This window comes from Notolabrus celidotus, chromosome 14, assembly GCF_009762535.1.
Source record: "Notolabrus celidotus isolate fNotCel1 chromosome 14, fNotCel1.pri, whole genome shotgun sequence".
NCBI lineage: Eukaryota > Metazoa > Chordata > Actinopteri > Labriformes > Labridae > Notolabrus > Notolabrus celidotus.
In genome coordinates this window covers 4,213,050-4,228,937 of record NC_048285.1, presented here as the reverse complement: position 1 = coordinate 4,228,937, position 15,888 = coordinate 4,213,050, and the positions used below count along the sequence as shown (strand labels likewise).

The window sequence follows — 15,888 nt, the reverse complement described above, 5'->3', positions numbered from 1 at the left end:
GTAGACTCAAGATACTGAACAGTAGTCTTTTTTACTGGATTACACTACCCCCTCCTCCTCCTCCAGGACCTCCACCCCAAGATATCTCTGGTTCAAAAGATAAGAGCGCCGATTCATGGAGTCCGTTATTAGAGGCAGGGAGGGGCGGCTAAGATCCTGAGTTTGAGGTGTAGTCACAGTGTGGTTGATACAGAGGATTGAAGAGTTTTGTAATTCTAACACGCCGTCTGCTTTAAACTGAGACAGAAACCTGCATCAGTAAAAATAATCTCTAAAGCATTTTGATTGTATATTGAGCAGGTTGTTGGTGTTAGGGTTATGCTCACCCTGTCCTTGTTGCTTGCTAGAACAACCTGCTCACCGTACATGATCCCACACATTACATGTATATTTAATTGAGGAATCAATATCTTACTCCAATTATTGATTTGGGAACACATTGGATTGTCTTTCTTGGTGAACAGGACCACATAAATCAGAGCTGACTTACTTATACTTACTAAAATCAGTAGTTTTCGACTACCTCAAGTGCTTTATGGTTGTTATACATTTACATGCCTTGTCGGAGGGGGTAAGTGGTAATCAGCCAAATAAAATAGTATAAATGATAAAAAACAATAAATATTGAAAAATGACATATTGTGATGATGAAATACGCAAAATCTCCCACCCCACAATGAACTGAAATGAGAATTTAGAGCAACTGTTTGCTTTTTGAAGGAGTATTTCATCTAGAAAAACAAATAACAACTCATTTTTATTTATGAGAGACATAATTGCTGTTGTTTTAGAGACTGAAAACCACAGCAATAGGTAAAAATTGAAAAGAAAGGGATATGATATATGATTCTTAGAAATAAAATGATTGACGATAAAATGAATAGAATAACAGAGAAGTATCAGAAAATAACAATAAAATAAAATAATTATAATAAAATCAATACAAGAAAAAATCTGAAAAATACCAGAAAATGAATAGAAAAATAAGATAGAATAAAACAATTCACAATAACTAGTGTCTTCTTACTTTTTCCCTTCCTCTATGTTGCTCACTGTGTTGCATGTCGTATTTTAATATTTGAGGGACTATTTAATGTTAATTTGCTTCACTCATTGTGGTTTAACAGTTGTAAGTAGTTTCTCTTCCTCTCGGAAAGACAGAAGTTGTAGAAAACAACATTTAATCTGATAAACTTTCATATCTTTGTGAAGATTTGTTTCGAAGAAAAGTGCTTCACCGTTAAGTGAAGACAAACCAACGGCTACATAACGACCGATTCAGTGTGGGCGGGACTAAGCGATGAAGCTCGCTACCTTTAACTAATATTAAAGATATATCAAGGAAATTACTTTAAAAATCTGCTTCATTAATTAGCCAAATGTTGTCTTTACGAGATTAGGTACGTTTCGATATATTACTGGAAGTAATTAGGGTTGTAAAGTAACAGGGAACATGCATAAAATATTTTTAGCATGATTTCTGTGTAACGTTTTTGCCTACACAATGTTGACTCGAGATTTATCAAGCTAGATGAATACATTTATTAATATACAAAGTCATCTACGTGTTAAAAAACAGTTCCAGAGTGAGTTTTAACCAGTTTACTCGCTTTTTCTGCCTCTGTAGTGCACGTTTGACAGCAGCTCCACATCTTTCCACTAATCCAATGGAAGAGCAGAGTTTTTTGACAGACACGGACATTGACCAATCGTCGCGCTCTAAATGACTGAGAATGCGGAAATACTGCCTTTCATAAGGAGCGAGATTTTGAAGGTGCTTCATGCATGCTTCTAAACCACCGGGTCAGTACTTATCAAACTTACCTGAGAACTCGCTCCCGCAGACATGTCGCTGCTCCGGTTCAGTCTGTGGATGATACACGAGTTAACAGAGGGGTTCCCGAAACACAGGCGCCATTAAAAACACGTGAAAGTAGAAAACAATCACAGAACTCCTCAAACTGGCTCCACTATGAATGAAGGCTGAACTCGTGACGTCACTTAACCGACTGGAGGTCGTTTCCTTGTTCCGTCTGTGAGCTTCCTCACTCGGGTAGAGAGCAGGCAGTCTCCTGGTAACAACAATAAAAGTTCACTTTTACTGATTTGACAACATCTGGATTACTTTCCATAAACATTTAAAATAAATGTTATTCTATAAACTGTTCTTCGAGACTCAGCCATTAATGTTTCAGTATTTTTATCAGTTTAAATGTAGTGTCTTAGTTGGAGAGGTTGATGTCACAAAGCAGAGATGCACAGATAAATGCATTTGAGATTGAATATGATCTATACATTTGCCCTCAGGAAGAATTTTTGTGGGCTTTGCATTATGTTAAATTAACAGGCTTACATTTCTGTTTGCTGTTAAGTTTTTGTTACTTATAATGCTCCCTGCACAAAAAACAGAAAGATTTTAAGTTTAAATGAAATATTTTTGTGATTTTTGTGGACTCAATCAGTCTTTTGTTTTATCAGTATATGTACTCTAAAATATGTTGTTGATATTAAACATTATAAAAGAAAAACTACAGGACAATTGCTCAGTTTCAGAAATGTCTTTGTATATATCTCATTTAAAGGTTGATGACAGTATTAATATTAATACTTTCTTTTATTGTTTTTATTTTAGTTGCTTCTTAATGTTGAGAAAATTCCACAGTCACAAAAAGATGTGGACAGACTTAAAATCAAACTTGAGGCACTTATTGTAAAAACTGTGCGAAAAGGGCCCCCCTGAAAAGACTTTCGGAAAAAGAAAGCTGTTTGAATGAAACACATGTTTTAATAAACAAAGCTTATAAAGAAAATGACCAGGAGCCATGTGGTAAAATAATATCACAGGTTTGTCCTTTTTCTGTGTAATCTGAATCCCCAAATTACCATTCCATTTGCACAGTTTGCTTCCTCAAACTTGATGTCATTTAATTTAAAGTTACTTGTAATTTTGATGCATATACAAAATAATTTTAGTTTGATTGAAGCCCCATGATTCAAATGTACTTTGAATTTAATTTATTTATTTAACTTTGATTTTGTTTTGAGTTATTTTAAGTTGTTATATACTTTTGTGTTTCACTTGATTAGTTTGGTTGTTTGATCCTTTTTGTCAATTGAATATAAGTCTTTGAGTGATTGATAAAATGTTTGACAGCTCAATGCCTGTTTGTTAATTGAAAAGTATGAATACACGAACAAACTACAGGACGTTGCGTGTGGCTAAAGCAGCGGGTCAGTCCTCAGTTCTCTTGCTGCTGGATCTGTCTGCTGCTTTTGACACAGTAAACCACCAGATCTTCCTCTCTACACTCTCCTCACTTGGTATCTCAGGGTCTGCCCTCCAGTGGTTTAAGTCCTACCTCACAGGGAGATCTTTTAGAGTATCATGGAGAGGAGAAGTGTCCAATATGCATGGCTTATCAACAGGGGTACCTCAAGGGTCAGTGCTTGGTCCCCTCCTGTTCTCAATTTACACCACATCACTTGGTGCAGTGATCCGCTCCCATGGCTTTTCCTATCACTGCTATGCAGATGATACACAGTCTTTTCCACATGACGACACAACTGTCTCAGCTCAGATCTCATCCTGCCTTGCTGATATTTCTAAATGGATGAGGGAACGTCACCTACAGCTCAACCTGTCCAAGACTGAGCTTATCATCACTCCAGCCAGTCCCACTATGGACCCACAGATCAATATCCAGTTTGGATCTCAAAACCTCATGCCCACTAAATCTGCCTGAAATCTGGGTGTCATGATGGATGACCAGCTAACCTTCAAGGTTCATGTTGCCTCGATTGCTCGGTCCTGCCGTTTTCCCTCTATAACATCAAGAGGATCAGACCCTACCTGACAGAACACGCAACACAGCTCCTGGTTCAGGCTCTTGTAATGTCACGCATTGACTACTGCAACTCTCTACTGGCAGGCCTCCCTGCATTCACAGTTAAACCTCTGCAAATGATCCAGAACGCAGCAGCACGTCTGGTCTTCAACCAGCCTAAGACAGCTCATGTCACTCCCCTGCTCATTTCGCTACACTGGCTTCCAGTTGCAGCTCGCATCAGATACAAAACTCTAATCATGACTTACAAAGCAGTCACCAAAACCGCTCCAGTTTACCTGTAACCCCTCATCCAGGTCTACTGCCCTTCTCGCCCGCTACGCTCAGCCTCTGAAAAGCGCCTAGTGCTTCCAGCACACAAGGCCTCAAAATCACTAGCTGGACTCTTCTCTTCTGTTGTCCCTAAATGGTGGAATGAATTGGCCAACTCCATTCGATCTGCAGAGTCCCTCTCTACTTTCAAAAGACAGCTAAAGACCCAGCTCTTTAAGGAGCACTATGCACTTAGCTAGACTGTTCTCCATTGTTGTCCCCAGTGGCAGATCATGTCTTCCAGCTACAGTTGACTCACACTGTCCTGCTCTACTCTGGGAATCTGTGTTCAGCTCTTGAGTGACCCAGCACTTGGTACTTTGGTCATCATTGTGGTGATGTTAATCGCTGATGATGATAATGGAAGGTCTTAAATTGTTTGGTTGCTTCATTGTAGATGTTCCTTATTTTGAAAAAAAAAAATAATAATTCCTTACTTATTTTTGTGCATTGCCTTTACACTGCTTGGCAGTACCTGCACCCAAATTGACTTGAAGCACTTTGTTACTCTTACTGATCTTGTTTCCTCTTGTCTAGATCTTTGCTTGTGTTGTTCTTGTTCTCGTATGTACGTCGCTTTGGATAAAAGCGTCTGCTAAATGACATTGTAACAAACAATCAATCAAAAAAAAAAACCGAGGTAGTTTAAATACTGGCATCTGGTGGCCAAAAATAGTTCTTGCAAAACTCATTTTCTGAGGTTGTCATTCAGAAACGTATTCTGATTTTTAACGTTAAAAAAAGCCTCAAATGTTAGTGAAACCAGGTGTATGATTTAAAAAAACATTTGCTATAAGATGATTAAAGTGACAACACGTGTTGAGCATCTGTGCAAAGAGTCTGCAAAACTCTATCGTGGCTGTTAAGTGAACTATATTAAGCTTTAATGTTCCAGTGTTTAATATTTTAACTATTCAAACACTTGTGAATACAGAACTGGTTGTTGCAGGGGAACAAAGAAGCTGATGTCCGTGAAATACAGTAGTAACTTGTAGTTAAACAACCAGGCCGCCATTTTGGATCAGCCCACGTCACTGGTTTCCACGGTGGGCGGATCCAGCGCGGCACTTCCGGTGGAGACGTGGCTCTGCTCTGCTGCCATACTGACGCTAACTAGCTAACAATCACACAGCCTGTAGTGAGGTGAATATTCCCACCGAGCCGCTTCAGAGGGAACAGACACCAACAGGGCGAGAAGAAACGACACACAGAACATCATCGAGAAATAGGAAGAGACCAAAATGGTGAGTGATGGTCTGAAGTTAAATCATTTCTGCGGCTTCAGTCGGGCCTAGCAGTTATCATAACACTGGCTAACATGGAACAAGCTAGGCTAAGTGCTAGCTGCCGAGAATCTCCAAAAGAGAAATCAGAAAATAACGCTGTTATCTGCTCTGACAATGTTAACATGGTGTTGAATTGATAAGATAAAGATATAAATGAATCGTATTTGTATGCTACATGTTTTAATTACAGGTGAGAATGCGGTTAATGAATGTGCAGACACTGCTGACGTTAACTTCCAGCGTTAGCATTAGCTCCTGTCACTGATCCGAGCTAACATCACCTGCTGTCAGATCCTCCCTCCTCAGAAACACTTTATTCCTTTACATTCTTACACTTTCAGACATGTTTATTCACACTATGGTGCATTATTAACTCTGCAGCAGGTGTTCTGGACTGTCAGGGTGAACCACAGGTGTTGTTTGTTCGGATCAAGCTCGGATCCGTCGGCGTCTTTCATTTCTAACTTTAGCTTTGTCAACGTGGAATTATTATTTCACCATCTTAATGCAAACACCGGAGAGGAACACAGAGTCCATCTGGCTATATGAAATCTAATGTACACGTTAAAGCAGGTTCAGTCAGTATCATTTACACTCTGTACCTGGGTGTTCTGTTTGTACCTGGGCTGGACGAATGTGACCAAAATTACTATCACGAGAAGAATCGATATATCGATTAAACCGCGATTGTTATTGATTGATTTGAGGGTTTCTTTTTGTTTGACTTTAACCTTTAAAGAATACAGCACAGGTCCAGTTCTCAGGCTCCGTCTTGGCCCAAAATGAGGCTTACACATCAGCATACATGTTCAACCACTTTTCACAAGCAACACATTTTAGGAATTTCTGAATAATCTTAAACAATAATCTAGTAAAAATATTTTTCCAGTTTGATTTAATGGAAGATAAATTGAAAACGTTAATGTACAGTTAAAAAGCAACACAAATATTTAAAGTACTGTTTCATCTGGAGGACATTTTTGGTGTATTTTGGTGTATTTTTATGCATCTGTATATCATGGAATTGTGTTCAAATGTTTTCCTTTTTTATTTGAGCTTTTTGACATAATTCGACAGTTGTATTGAAAACTTGTAATCAACAATGTCATATAACAATACGACTATAAAATCCTTTAATAATAACAAGAAAATGAAAATAAATCAATAAAAAATATTAAGAGAAGAAAAGAAATAAAACCAAACAAACAATCAAAAACTTAAAGATAATAAATCTTCATGTACAGTATTTTCAAAGGAAAATTTTCCCCCATCTAAATGAAAGACGTCTGCAACATACTCTGTAAATATACATGTAGATACACAATGCAACAATTCTCCAAGCAGAATTCCATATTTCTATTTATTGTATTATTTAACTACTATTTTTATAATGTAAAACTACCTCTGCTACTCACCACTGCACTTTATCATATTATTTTAGCCTGTACATATTAGTCAAGCCTATTTGTTGTTTCTTTGTATTTATAGCTAAGTTTATTGTTATTATGTTTTTATTTTATTTTTTATTGTAGTTCGTATTCTTATTCTTATGCCTTGTACAAAGAGAGCACAGTTTACTAAAGTCAAATTCCTTATGTGTTCAAGCATACTTGGGGAATAAAGCTGATTCTGATTCTGATTCTGAACATCCAGCATATATTTCAAATTTCACATTTAAGCTTCAAGTGTCTATACACATGTGCATTTGATGACGCTCGTCTCAGACAGAGAGGTTAAGGCTTGCCACACACGAGATGATTTTAAGCCACATTTAGGGCCTTATATCCCATCCCTGATTATCAGGGGTGGGATCTTGAATTGTAAATATCGAACATGTCGAATAGTTCCGATTCAAGATGGGACAATCTCCAACAGAATATCGGAAATAACCAACGAGAGGAGCAAACCAACTGGGTGTTGCGGTCTTTTACGGCTCACAAACACGGCAGGGAATTTAAACACAAATGTACTGAAAAAGAAGATCAGCTTGTGGAATTATTTACACAGATTATTTTCCTCGTCGTTGTAGCTGCGTGTCAGAACACGCGCCGGGATGGACGCCCTCGGTGTTAGCTTAATTTCCAAAGTCACATTTGATCCATGGACTCTCAAAAATGGACGTAGTCTCTGTGGCGTCACCCACCTGATCCTGAGCTCAGTTTTGAAGTCGATCGTCAGTGGGTGGCATATTGGAAATTCTGAACTCAACCTAACTTTGTCCGTGCTAGTGTGAGGTCAAAAGGCGGTCCTTTAGCCTTTTCGCTAACAGCTACAGTGTTCCCGCCTGTCAATCAAGTCAACTCGTAAGTTTAATATCTTTGAAAATGCAGTTATAAAAAATGAGCTGTGGTTTCTGGTGTTTCTGCAGCCAGCCTGAAGCAGACGCTCAATGAACTGCAGTTTTTAACACTTCTGCATAGGCTTCATATTTTAAGACCGGAGTTAGCTGCTTGGTTTGATCACCCAAGCTTCTGTGGGGCAGTTTTTGTGGCGTCTGGTCTCACCTGGCGCAATGCACTGGTTATGAAACACAGCCGCTTCCCCACCAGAGTAACGTCGTACCTGCAGTAAAAAGTGACAAATCCACCAAGTGCTGTCCTTAGAAAACGCTCCACTCGGTCTTATCTCCACATCTTCCATCAAACTCAGACTTAAAACCAGGTCCTTCACCTGATGATGGTTTACCTTCTAAAGACACATCTTCATTGTTATAGTACTCCACAGCTGTGATGTCCCTCTCTTATATCCCCTCCACATGCTGCATGCAGCAAAGGTGATGTCCCTTGGAGGAATAATAGAGTTATGGAACGACTTTTCTTATGTCCAATCCTGAAGCCCTCATTACCCATAATGCTTATAGGACATATATGTGGCCCAACAAGATGTGAATGTATTGATAGTCTGTGTGTTTTGGAGGCGGAGTCAAGGATCTCTTACTTTATGAAGGACAAGGAGGAGTGACATTATTCCTCTTAGCCTGAGCGTTGTAGCGCAGACACACCTGAAGTACCCTCTGATTTGACTTCTCTTCCTCCTGATCGTCTCTGTTGTTTCTCATAATCTACTTTGAACTACTGCTGCACAGTATGTTGAAGATATGACATACCATCTCCCATAAAAAAAGAGAAGCCAAAACTTCCTGACTGCTCTTTGGAGCCGTGGCTGTTAGCTTAAGGAGCTTTTGATTTGATAGGCAGCCGAGGAGGAGACATTTGAATCAATAATCTATATATTTTAAAGCATTTTAAAATATAAAATCCTAACTTCAATTAATCATCCTTCATTTATGCTGCCTTGTAAGTAAAATTGATGAACATCTAAACTCTGATATCCAGTGAAGTTTTCTTTGAATCGTAGCATCAGTTATAATCAAAATACTATCACGAACACATGTTGTTTCCTCAACTGTTATACAGGAGGTCATACATTGAGACTTGTAAGACTTTGCTGTCAAGCCAACTTTCTAACAAGGGAATCCAGATGATGATTCATGAACAACATAAATCATTCAGTTTTTATATTTTTAAGTATTTTAATCTCTTAAACTCTACCATATTTATGAAAACTGAATGGTAGTAAGCAAACAGATAACCTGGCATTATTAAAACACTGCACTGGTTGTAGACGGTAATACAGTAAGAGAATTAAACCAGGATCTCATCTTACAGATACACTAGACCTCTCCAGCCTGCTCCAGGTGTCAGGTGTTCCTCTCCGTAATTGTGTTAACTATTTGATGGCATCTTTAAACCTTTGTGCCGCTTAGTCTGAGCTTTGGTTCGACTTAAACTAAACCACTGAACCTTGCAGTACTTTTTCAATATTGAATATTTGCAGATACAGAGTCCCGATCTGATACATGTGTCTGCCTAGATACTAGTTGCACAAGAGGAAAGAGAGTCGAGCTGCACACTGTTTTATTTCTTCCTTAAACTAAAATAAGTCTAATCTTTATTCCATTTAACATGTCCCAGCGAGCATTGATGTAAAACTCATTATGTAATTATTTTGTCTTTTTTCTGTCACATTCCTAATGAACATATAGCTAGCATGACTTAATGTCTCCTGATTGGCTTTGTACTGTTGTTGAACTGGACATACACGCCAATTGTTGCAGCTTTTATTGTAATAAACGTTCTACTTGTCGGCTCGTTCACCAAAAGTTAACAAAGTCAGTCGCCTCAAGCTAAAACATTTAGTCATAAGACAGTTTATCCTCTGTTGTTTAACTTTGTTAGACTTGCTTTCCTTAGAGAGTTCCTTTAGCCCTATAACAGACTCGTATCTTATAATGACAGCTGGAACAATCACAAAGGCGTCTGTACGGTGGAACGAAAACCAGGAAGTCAGAGAATTTGTTTGACATAACCAGGCAGACACGTGACCAGCCGAAGTAAACGCTGACTTGATTGTCCACGAGTTTCAAATGATAAACTGTTAATAACTGTTAGTTGCTGCTCAAGTAAAGTGACCTGGTATAAATATGGTGCGATGTTATTTCCAAGGAATCACACCTAAGTTGGGAGAATTAACTCCTGACTTGAAAACTCTGACCATCGAGTGACTGAACCCTCCATCTTGTTCTCACAGGTGCTGTTGGCAGCGGCGGTGTGCACCAAGGCCGGCAAGGCCATCGTATCCCGGCAGTTTGTGGAAATGACCCGGACACGCATCGAGGGTCTCCTGGCTGCGTTCCCCAAACTGATGAACACGGGCAAGCAGCACACCTTTGTGGAAACAGACAGCGTCCGCTACGTGTACCAGCCGCTGGAGAAGCTCTACATGGTTCTCATCACCACCAAGAACAGCAACATCCTGGAGGACCTGGAGACGCTCAGACTCTTCTCCCGCGTGGTGAGGACACACAGAGACTCTGTTTCTGTCTGTGCTTAAAGATACAGCTCTGTCTGCACTGTGGCAGAGGCACAGTGGATGATTATAATTACTTTAGTTATTTCCCTGTCTGAAGCTACAGTTATTATGAATCAGTGTAGATGACTGTAACTGGTGTCTGCCTTTCCACACATTCATCACGTACAGAGCCACCAGGCTCTCAATATCCCTTTTCACTCACTTTAACATGCACCGTAACAGCCTCCAGCAACCCAGCGTGCTTTAACAGCTTGCCTGTGTTGAAGCTGAAATGTTAACCCTCAACGTTGCATTGATTTTAGACTGAAAATAAACAGAACTATTGAAGTCTGTTTCATTTTTAAGTAATTTTCAGTCATTTTTCTTTTCTTTTCCTGATCTTCAAACTAAAGACAAGAAAAAAGAGTCTGACTCAGAGACGAACTCAACCCTGGGTCCCACTTTTTAAATGACTTATATGAAGCTTTGAATCAAAGGAATATGAATTATTCAACTACTGTATTATTATGACTCTAATAGGGATGCACGATAATATTAGCATACTATTAAGTCTTATATAAGCTTCAAAACTGAGTATCAGCATCGGCCCTGGTTGAATGTCATTTGCAGAGAGACTTAATGATCTCTATAGTTATGTAGGAAAAAAGTGTGCTGGTATGATGCAAGATGTGTGGCCACATTCTGTAACAGAGAGCACACCTGTTTCAGGTTAATCTGCCGGCCAACCAAATCATTCAGCTTTGCCTTCTTGTCTTTATTACCTGATTAGAGTCGCTGCTGCTCAAATCATTTGGCTCTTGTTTGCTTTTTCTAACCGTCATGATTTAATTTGTTTACATTTTTCAGTATTTGATTCAGTCGAACAGGAAACCTTACATACCAACAAAAGGAGTTCAGTAATCATCTAATAGGAGAAAAAGATGTAATAACTACAGATAGATTATATACACTAAGCTTTAAATCTCAGGTTCTGTTATCAAATCTGATTGCTTAATGTTTCGATATTTAAATCTGTAAGCATCTAGATGAAATGTGAATCTGATCAAAGATGATTAGTTACTACAAGATCTGACTGGGTTGGTTGTGTTTGTATTTCTGGTTCACTCGCATCATGATCTGAAGAGTTGTGAGGAGTCAAACTTTAAACATGACCCACCGTTTTCACTCACTTTTATAAATCACTAGTCTCACTCAATAAAATATTGTCTCTGACGGTCTTTGACGTTTTATTTCTCCTGTTGTTCCAGATCCCAGAATACTGCCGTGTGCTGGAGGAGAGCGAGATCTCAGAGCACTGTTTCGACCTGATCTTTGCCTTCGATGAGATCGTGGCGCTCGGCTACAGAGAGAACGTGAACCTGGCTCAGATCCGAACCTTCACAGAGATGGACTCTCACGAGGAGAAGGTTTTCCGTGCTGTCAGAGAGGTGAGATCCCACTAGGACCTTTCAGTTCTCTAAATGCTTCACGGCTAACAAAGTCAAGTTTTGACAATTCTCCTCAGCGCCTTTGATTGCATTAGTTTCAGTGATGTGTGCCGCTAAATGACCTTGATGTTGTTGATCCACAGACTCAGGAAAGAGAGGCCAAGGCAGAGATGAGGAGGAAGGCCAAGGAGCTGCAGCAGGCTAGGAGGGACGCTGAGCGCTCTGGAAAGAAGGTGCCAGCCTTTGGTGGATTTGGCAGTGCTGGCATGACCAGCGTCTCCTCAGGGTCCATCATCACAGACACCATCGTCGAGCCTGAGAAACCCAAGATCACACCGACTGCAGTCAGGTACAGCTCCTGCAAAATGACGAGGAACATTCATAAGTTGTAGTTTTGATGGAAAGTGTTCAGATGTTGATGTTCTTCTTTTCATGAATGTGTTTTTGTTTCCCCTCAGACCAAGTGGACCCAGCAAGGCCCTGAAACTAGGAGCTAAAGGGAAGGAGGTGGACAACTTTGTCGACAAACTCAAGTCCGAGGGTGAAACCATCATGCCGTCTACAGGAAAGAGAGGCTCAGATGTTTCTAAAGTTCTACCACCACCAGTCAATGTGGAGAGGTACAAACAAATCATCCGTTATGGTAACAAGTTGATGTTTTAAGTGGACAAAACCAGATGTGCTCATCAGTGAACAGAACAAAGCAGAAAACACTGGAAACCTGCAGCAGACTTGCCGCTAGTGTTAGCTGGCTACTTGTCTGTGTCATCGTTGTTGCTGATTGCTGATTCCTTTGTGTTTGTTTTCCCTCTAGTGTGCATTTGCGTGTGGAGGAGAAGATCTCGCTGACCAGCGGCCGTGACGGCGGCCTACAGAACATGGAGGTGCTGGGTCTGGTGACGCTCCGGGTCACAGAGGACAAAAACGGACGCATCCGCCTTATACTCAACAATAATGACAACAAAGGACTTCAGCTGCAAGTACGTCCATCACGCATTAATCATTCCTACGCCATGTGACAGCACAGCTTCATGTTTAAGGATCCAAACTGTCTGTAAAGGAGTAACAAGTCATGTGTCCGTTTCGTTTTTAGACACATCCCAACGTGGACAAGAAGTTGTTCACATCCGAATCAGTGATTGGCCTGAAGAACCCAGAGAAGTCCTTCCCACTCAACAACGATGTTGGTGTGCTGAAATGGAGACTACAGACCACAGACGAGGCCCTCATACCTCTAACCAGTAAGTCCTGAAACTCTGCGCAGGATGGGATGCTGCACTTCTTTATATCAGACTATTAATTAGTAAGTATTAGAAGCTACCATGACCTGTGTGATGAACATGGCTGTCTTCTTCCTGCCACAGTAAACTGCTGGCCTTCAGAGAGCGGAACCGGCTGTGATGTGAACATTGAATATGAGCTGCAGGAGGAGAGCCTCGAACTCAACGATGTGGTGATCAGCATCCCTGTACCGTAAGTACACAACAGACAGATTTACAGGACTCGGATTACACTGGGTGACCGTCTCTCTCAGATTCTGTGGTCTGAACATGTCGTGGTTCCCCTCTGCAGGTCCGGTGTGGGAGCTCCCGTGATCGGCGATCTGGACGGAGAATACAAACATGACAGCAGGCGAAACGTCCTGGAGTGGTGCCTACCCGTCATCGATGCCAACAACAAGACCGGCAGCCTGGAGTTCAGCGTCGCCGGGCAGCCCAATGACTTCTTCCCCATCAATGTGTCCTTTGTGTCCAAACGCAACTACTGCGACATCCAGGTGGGTGACTGGAGTCAATGTTAGAATATCTGCATCAAAGTAGGATTTAAAATACAGTTCTCTACTACCCCTTTACGACCAACGCAAACCACGCTCCTCGCCCCTGATGTAAGCAGTTCACGGTTCTGGTTCTAGTTTCTAGACTAGCAAAGAGTTGGAGCCGCTCTGGAACTGTGGTTCACTTGCAGTCTAAACACGAAAATACGGTTCTCAATTGAGTGCTGGCTCCGAATCAGCCCTGAAACTGCCTTGGTCGGCAGGGGTTGTATCTGAACGCTGTTATTGGCGACCCTCTATCGCCCCCATGTGGTCGTAGCTGTTACTGCAGGGAGAGCAATTGCATAAATTGTGCAGCCCTTAAAGTTAGATTAAAGTAAAGCAGCTGATTGTGTATAATATTTGTACAATAAAACTTCAGGCTGGTAATCCCCTCTTCTTTCTTTTCTTCCAGGTTACCAAAGTGACTCACGTAGACGGCGATGGACCCGTTAGATTCTCTTCAGAAACCTCCTTTGTTGTCGACAAATATGAAATCCTGTAAAAAATATTCAGAAAAAAAACACAAAATCAACAAAAAAAAATCACCAACGGGAAAAAAAAGTCCAAATCTATGCTACAGAGAAAGATTGAAGATTTTCTTGCCTGCCCACCCTGTATACTATTTCAAAGACTGTGTACATCGACAGGACTACGCCTCTTCCTGTGGTGGAGCAGAGCAGCGGTGGTGTATTTATATGTTTGTATGAGAGAGGATCATCTATATATAGAGTTAATTGAACAGGAAAAACCAACAAACACACACACAAACAGAGAAAACCCACACTGATGCTGTTGTGTTGGCTGAGCAGAACTGTAAAGAGGACTTCAGACTAAGTAGAGGATGACTGCGGGGGGTCGTCTTCACCAGTAAGACCTGAGGCCACACTGTCAGCCTCCGCTAGAGATAATGAGCGCTGGTAGTTTAGCTTCCTCCACAACCTTTTCTTCTTCACACTCAATGTTTCATTGATAAATCTTTAACTGGGGTTCTTGCTTTCTTTCTTTGATTTCAGAGTTTCTGATCCATAATAACTGCAGAGTTGTAGCCGTGTCAATCATTGTAATCCGTCGTGATTTGATTATTGATATCTTATTTTTCTCTCTCTTTTCTGAGAAGTATCTCTGAATGAAATCTGGCTCTGTGCTTGGTATGACGTCTGTTCTGTCTGCGGTTATCATCAGCAACACCTGTCCTTTTTATTTTAATATTTTTTACTGTTTGCTGTATAATTTGTTTCATGTTTACCACTAATCTGGAATTGAAGTTTTGACAGTAAAGAGCAGGACTGTGGCGAAGTTACACACCATCTCGAACATCTTTTACATCTGTTGGATTTATCTTTTTTTTTTCTGTAACACCATTGCAGCCACTCCTCACTTTGTACAAAAGAGACGCCATGTTTTTCTCTGGTCCATTTAAATCAGAAGATCAGCTCTCAGATCTCACGGAGCACAAATACTTTGAACGCAGCCCAGAAACAACATCCAAGCCCCCTAATCTGACGTCCCACCGGACGCCTCTCAGATCTGGGGTGGTAGGAAGTGTGTTCGCCTCACACACACACACACACACGCACACAGACACAGACACAGACAGACACAGACAGAGTTGGGATCACGCAGTAAAACTCTGCTGTTCATCCACACAGTCATCCTTTACTTACATTCTCACAGAACATCCACTTTATCGACATATAACATTCGTCTTTCATGTCCTTGTTTTTTTTTTTTTTTCATTTGTTTTCCCCAAATTTCAATTTAGCAATGGTTGTGTGGACGCCGGGTTGAAAATGACTAGATTTGAGCATTTTTAACTAAATTACTGAAGGGGAATCTTAACATTCCAGTGTACAATTAGAAAAGAAGAATCTTTAATGGAATAAAATGTATTATTGAAAATGTAAGAGTGGCTCGTTCTTATTTTTTAAAAGCACCAGTTTACATTTTGTGTAGTTCATTCCAAATCCAAGCAAAGCACATAGCTTTTAAAAAACACATAATCTCTCTGTGAATATTTATTTTATAACCAATCTATGTTCCAGAAAGGTTTAGGTTGAAGTTATCTAGTCATACCCATAGACTATAAATAATGGACGTAGTATCCGTGACGTCACCCATCTGTTTCTGAAGCTCTGTTTTGAGGCCAATCGTCGGCGGCAGCCATATCGCTGCTGTTAAGCGAGTGTGAGGTAAGGAGGCGGGCTTTGCGCCTCCTAGCCAACAGCTACAGTGTTCCCGCCTGTCAATCAAGTCAGCTGTACCTCTCATTGGAAGACTCGTAATCTGAATATCTTCGAAATTTGCCCCGTTATGAAAAAAATCCTCCCCCT

The 15,888-nt window shown here is 40.5% G+C and overlaps 1 protein-coding gene across 1 annotated transcript; it reads left to right on the top strand.

Moving 5' to 3' along the window:
* The first annotated feature begins 5,082 nt into the window (after window positions 1–5,082).
* Window positions 5,083–15,457, top strand: arcn1b (archain 1b). Its single transcript, XM_034701235.1, has 10 exons — window positions 5,083–5,401; window positions 10,034–10,297; window positions 11,563–11,742; window positions 11,886–12,091; window positions 12,201–12,362; window positions 12,557–12,722; window positions 12,836–12,983; window positions 13,107–13,215; window positions 13,315–13,519; window positions 13,971–15,457. The coding sequence occupies exons 1-10, from the start codon at window positions 5,399–5,401 to the stop codon at window positions 14,058–14,060; spliced, it is 1,533 nt and encodes a 510-aa protein (XP_034557126.1). The 5' UTR covers window positions 5,083–5,398; the 3' UTR covers window positions 14,061–15,457.
* Window positions 15,458–15,888: the final 431 nt, after the last annotated feature.

What these genes read in the sequence shown, in the direction of transcription:
- arcn1b (XM_034701235.1), top strand. An exon ending in ACAAAGGACTTCAGCTGCAA is followed by an intron (nt 12,723 to 12,835) that starts GTACGTCCATCA and finishes TTTCGTTTTTAG; the next exon opens with ACACATCCCAACGTGGACAA. An exon ending in GGCCCTCATACCTCTAACCA is followed by an intron (nt 12,984 to 13,106) that starts GTAAGTCCTGAA and finishes TTCCTGCCACAG; the next exon opens with TAAACTGCTGGCCTTCAGAG.